Below are 6,000 nucleotides of genomic sequence, written 5' to 3'. Positions count from 1 at the left end.
AAATTGGACACTTGGACATCCTGTACATAAATCAAAATAATTTTTTTTAAGTTTTCTTTGTTCTGAGTTTAGAATGAGATTTTTTAGGAAAATTTTTCCGGGTGAACTAGTAGGAAATAACAAATACCGAATATGAAAATCATCCATCCCGTATTCACAAACTCGTGTCCAGACGTGGCCTGCATAATTAATTGAAAATTCGACTGGCTACGATATAAAGGTAACCCAATGAAGAGCACCCAGTAGCACCAACATTCTTTGGGTGAGAGCGCACCTGTGGTACCTGGACAAGCGGTTTGCGTTTAGTTGTAGACCAGCGGCTAAACTAGGAACTGCTTATTACGGTACTGCAAAGGTACGGTTTTAATTTAGTGCGCCTGATACACATATCGACTTTTCTCTTTAGTTATTCATTAAAAAAATGCGGTACTTTGCTTTGGTCTGTGCGGTACTGGCTGCCACTGTTTCAGCTACCCAAGTTAGCCAATGTGAAAATGGTAAGCATAATTTTGTGAATATTTTTGTATTTTAATACTTTTCTGTAATAAAGTTACGCATATTTAATGTTATGGTCTGCGTCAAAAGAAAGTGGTACTTGCTAAGAGCTCTTACATAATTTTTACACAGGTCAAAGAAATACAGGATGTGATAATTAGAAAACTAGCAATCGGACAAAATATTGAAAAATACGATGTAATCACAACTATAATTCGGGTTATTGGAGCTTTATAGCAGCTTTTTGTTGCCGAAAAGAAAGTCCAAATCATTATTTTTTACAATGTTGCTCACTTAAAACACCGATATCTCAAAAATTAATTATTATTATTAGAAATTTTGCTACGAGAGTGTAAGGAGCTTTACAGCGATGTGTCAGATGAATAGGTTGGTATTAAAAAAAATGTTGTGTGGTTACTAGTACCTTATTATATTGTTGATAATTTATATAGAAATTAGTGTTTATTATCGACCATAATAAAAAAAATGAAACAAGTTTTATGTCCCAATTTACAAATACAAAGTAATCGACATTGAACTTTGTAGTTACAAACTTGTTGTAGTTATAAACTTAAAGAGTAAAAGTCACTCTGTAACTGTTATAATAAATTTACTTGTAGACTTTGTCTTTGCATAATTGTACCATAAAAAAGAATACAAGCTCATTATCTTTAAATTTAAAATGATAAATATACCTAATAGGTTTAAATATTCTCCTTCGCGTTAAAGTTAAATTTAAAATCATTTAAAATTTTCCAAAAAACAAGGACTCGATTTGTTAACAACTTTAAACACTTATAATTACAAGACTGACGTGAAAGCTCTAAAGAAAACGAAAGAATTGAAATGAAACTTTGTGAGCTTATTTGGGTTTATTTAGAGCATTTTTTTAAAAATATATAGAGTTCTACTAAATTTGGCTCACCCTGTATAACTTTTGGGCCAAGTTTAATTTGGTTTAAAATACAAATGGATATTTTAATTACATAATAGGCTATACCAGGTAAATTCCAATTTAGGTAGCTTTAATTGACATTAAAAATTTATTCTTGATTTTTAGAAGATATTAAATATGTCACAAACTATACGTTTTAGTCATATATGTCTCTAATGAAACTTATCACTGTTTTCTCCTGAAATCCGATACTCAATTAATATACAGGGTGGCGCACCTCATTCGCCTCGGTTACGCATACGAAAACCGAAAGATGTAGATACAAAATATTTTATGGGTATATGTAGAGAGGCAATGTGCACAATTTAAAATTATTTTGAAATATACAGGGTGTTTCAGAACTAAGCCAAAGTTATGTAAGTAATCCTAACCATACCAAAGTTATGTTTTTTTTTAATTTTTAAAAAAGGTATTTATTATAAGGGTTAAATATGTTTAAAATTTTTGGTTTTTGATATATTTAAAGATATTTAAATATGCATGTTACAATAGAATATATTATCACTACCCTGTACATTACTTTTCAGAATTAATTCTTGTGCTGAGTTTAAAAGCAGAGAAATAAACTTTACTGAAAAATGTTATTGCTGCCTTAAATTTATACAGTGGTACCAAAAATTGCTGACCAAAAACCTAATCTAAAAACTTTGTTATTTCAAATGCTCTGTATTTATGAAAAACAAAAATGATCTAGAAAAGTATAAATGAAATGAAATGTGAAATATGAACTGCCTATAAATTTAAAATAAAATCCATAAACTAATTTCGATTTTAAAAATTACTACTAACTGTTAGTACAACTTGCCATGACGACATCAGCCCTGTTCCCCTGTTGGTTGCCATTTTATTGACAAAAATGCCCTTTATTCAAAATCTGAGCTAGATAGGTATAGAAAACCCTTATATGTTGAATCTGCTTCGATATATTTTAAAACATACAGAGTGTTGTATTTGAAATAACCGAGGAAATAACAAAGTTTTTATGTAAAATAAATATTTAAAACAGACCAGCAATTTTTGATGCCTCTGTATATATTAAACGAAGCAATCAAATTTTTCAGTAAAGTTTATTTCTCTGGCTTAATAGTCAGCACAAGAATTAATTCTGAAAGGCAATGTACAGGGCGTTGACAATTTTTTTATTATAGCATGCATATTGAAATACCTCAAAAACCAAAGCTTGTAAACATATTCAACCCTTATAATAAATTCCTTTTTTTGGGCCAAGAATCCAAAAATGAAATAAAATGGTGTTCCATAATAAAAAATATATAACTTTGGTGTTAGATCTTAGTTCTGACATACTCTGTACATTTCAAAATAATTTTAAATTATGCACATTGCCTTCCCACATACACCCGTAAAATATTTTGTTTCTACCTCTTTCCGTTTTCGTATAATCAACTGAGGCGAATGAGGTGCGCCACCCTGTATAGGGTGTTTCATTAAAAATTAAATTATATATTATATTATAATTAATAATAAACATTAATGTGTATTTTTTTTCGAGACAAACTGTAGAACTCTGTATTTTTAAAAAATGGTCTAAATTAGCCCACAGTAGGTATATGCCCACAAAATTTAATATCAATATAAACTGTCGTTCTCCTTGGACCTTGGACCCTCTCCTGCGTATGAGAGGCGCCACCTTGTATATAATATATCACAGTTATTTATTTGATCTAATTGTAAAAAAAGTATTGTTGAATTTCCAAGAAAATACAAAAATATAAATTAGGCATCATAATTTAATAAATCAAGGTGCCGAACATTAACCTTAGTAGTTAGGTATAGATAGGTAGTTATAAACTTGAATAGTAAACTCAATGAGAGTAATAAATTTACTGTTGACTTTGTTTCTGTATAATATCATAATAAAAGAATACAAGTACCTGTGCATCAAGTTAAATTATAAAAGTTAGACTTTTTTTCGAAGAGATTCGTTATTAGTCCAAAATATAGAGAAAAAGTAAAGAGTTGTTAATAATTGATAGTTAATTGCGAAAAAAAGGTAAAAACTTTTAACACAAATGTATTTCGAATAAATATCTTTTACTGAATAGATTTATGCGAGAGTGCATAACGTACCTGGATCCTTCTTTACATATTTCTATTTAAATATTGGCAAATTTTTTAATCAATTTTTAATAAATGACCGATAGAGGTCGAATACCATATTTTATTAACTACTGCCATTCCACAGGTCACCGTGACGCCGCTTTTTCTAGATGGTATTTTATGATATATTCGCTAATAACTTTTCTCATTCTTTATACTTATAACGAAAAATAATATTCTTTCATAAAAGAGCGACAAAACTGATTCAAAAGAATATTGATTATTTTTATCAGAGTTAAGGCTGCTCTAAATTACAAGATTCTTTTTACAACCTGGCTTACCTTGTGTTAATTTTAAAAAAGTCAACAATTTGTGGACGTACATTTTGCAATAAAGTCATCGAATTACTGTAAATTTAAAAGTTTATACCATAATATAACTATAATAAAATTAATTTTTATTAATGGTCTGTTTTTATCATATTAATTCTTTTAAATATGTTATTGTAATTGAATAGTATGATTGCATTTTTACATTAATATAATCAAATTACAATTTTTGTTTTACTAATTTAGTTTAAAAACTGTTTACGTTTTATTTAAAACCCCTATTTAGAATTATGTTTTAGTGCTATTAATAATAATTATAATTATAGGAAAAAACAGAAAAAAATAATTATAATTATTATAATATTATACCTAATAGCTAGAAATCAAATACAGGGTATCCAGTATTTCACTCCAATCTTTTTCTATAATAAGAGGGCGACGACAGTAGTATACTTTTTCAAAAATATTTTCATAGGGTTTGAAGCACCCTATGAAAATATACTATTAAACTCTTTTTCTTTAATAGGGTACTCTATATTTTTTGCCCAGTATATTTGGGATAAAATTCCCATTTCTATATATAACTTCGGTGGGCAACCGAGCAAGTTACAGCCTTTGAAAGGGTAAATGAAAATAGTGTATTTTGTTTATTTTTAAGAACATTGATAAACCATTTTTCTTGAAATTTGGTACACTTGACACATTTTAATGCCAAAGCGAATGGCGATGGTGTAAAAATCCGTTACAACCCTGAAAGGGTACTTTCTATTATGATAGAGGGTAGTACTAGTGGTACTTATTTTATCCTTATAGATACAGTAATTTCAACAAATGAAAATTAAAGTTAGAATGTTTTTTATGTAAAAAATGTGCACTTTGTTTAATTCGAAACGGTGAACGGTTTTCAAGATATTTGCGTTTGAAGGCTCCAATGTTTATTCAATTTTCAGGAGCTTAATTTATTTACAAAATAGAAAACAAATTTCTTGCAGTATAGGTATATATAACATTATATAAGGATTCTTGCCACTTAACTGCTGATATAGAAATTTAATTCACACGCGGGCCGCTATCTCCCGTTCGGGACTCTTAATATCTAATCGACACTTTCCGACAAGTCGGAATTAACTATCTCTGCGTTGTGGTTGTCATTTTGTGGATCTGCCCAAGCTCACCTGATGATGGAGTAGGGCTCCGAACTCCATCAGAGCATCGGAGCATTGGAGTGATGCAAAACCGGTAGTGAGAGCAGGTTGATCCACATTATGACAAACACAGCGTAGAATTAAATTTCTATATCAGGAGTTAAGTGGCAAGAATCCTTATATAATGTTATTTATTTACAAATTATCATTTCACTACTAATACTAAAATCGATGCATAATCTTTAAACTCGTAATCTTTAAACGCAAATATCCTGAAAACCATTCACAGTTTCGAACTAAACGAAGAGCACCCTTCTTACGTAAAAAAGTCCTAGATTTTTATGTCATTTGTTGAAATTACTGTATCTATAAGGATAAAAAAGTACCAGCAGTAGTACCTTCTACCCTAATGGAAAGTACCCTTTCAGGGCTGTTACAGAATTTTATACTATCGCCATGCGCTTTGGCATTAAAATGCTTGTAAGAGTACCAAATTTCAAAAAAGACGGTTTCTACCAGCCTACAATACAGTACAAACAAAACCCTTTCAAGGGCTGTAACTTTTTTGGGAAGCATTTTAGGGCATATATGTCCATAGGAACTTTTTGTCTTATTTTTAACCGACCACACCAACAGGTATGGTAGGCTATTAAGATCGGCAAAAAAAAGTTTGTTTAATTTCACTCAAAATAAGTTATTTGGGTCATAAATGACCTAAATACAAAATATGTTCATGGTGTCTGTCCGTCTGTCTGTAACATGATAACTCAAAAACCGCTAAACCGATTTTAACCAAATTTGGCATAAAAATACTGTGGCATCCGAGAATCTGGCCATTAGTTTTTGGTGGGGGTGGGGGGTTGGTAAGGGGTATGGGGGCTTAATTTAAGATTAGGAATAATATTTGCAACAAAATTTGTAATAACATCAAAATCAGTCGCAGTTTTTGAGATAAAAAAAATTGGAAAAATTCCTTTCCTTTGAAACTAAAAGAACTGCCTACCAACTTTTTATTAAC

At 30.0% G+C, this 6,000-nt stretch overlaps 1 protein-coding gene across 1 annotated transcript in view; it reads left to right on the top strand.

Moving 5' to 3' along the window:
• Positions 1-245: 245 nt before the first annotated feature.
• The window catches only part of LOC115888597 (NPC intracellular cholesterol transporter 2), a 44,913-nt gene continuing 39,158 nt past the window's right edge, over positions 246-6,000 (top strand). The window contains exon 1 of the mRNA XM_030908361.1: positions 246-497. Coding sequence (XP_030764221.1) covers positions 422-497 — 76 coding nt within the window. The 5' untranslated portion in view covers positions 246-421. The remainder of the gene's footprint in view (positions 498-6,000) is intronic.

This window comes from Sitophilus oryzae, unplaced genomic scaffold (genome assembly GCF_002938485.1).
Source record: "Sitophilus oryzae breed Bouriz unplaced genomic scaffold, Soryzae_2.0 scaffold_802_pilon_pilon, whole genome shotgun sequence".
NCBI classification, from domain to species: Eukaryota; Metazoa; Arthropoda; class Insecta; order Coleoptera; family Curculionidae; genus Sitophilus; species Sitophilus oryzae.
The sequence above is the reverse complement of the archived record's forward strand: the minus strand, read 5'-3'. Positions and strand labels throughout refer to the sequence as shown.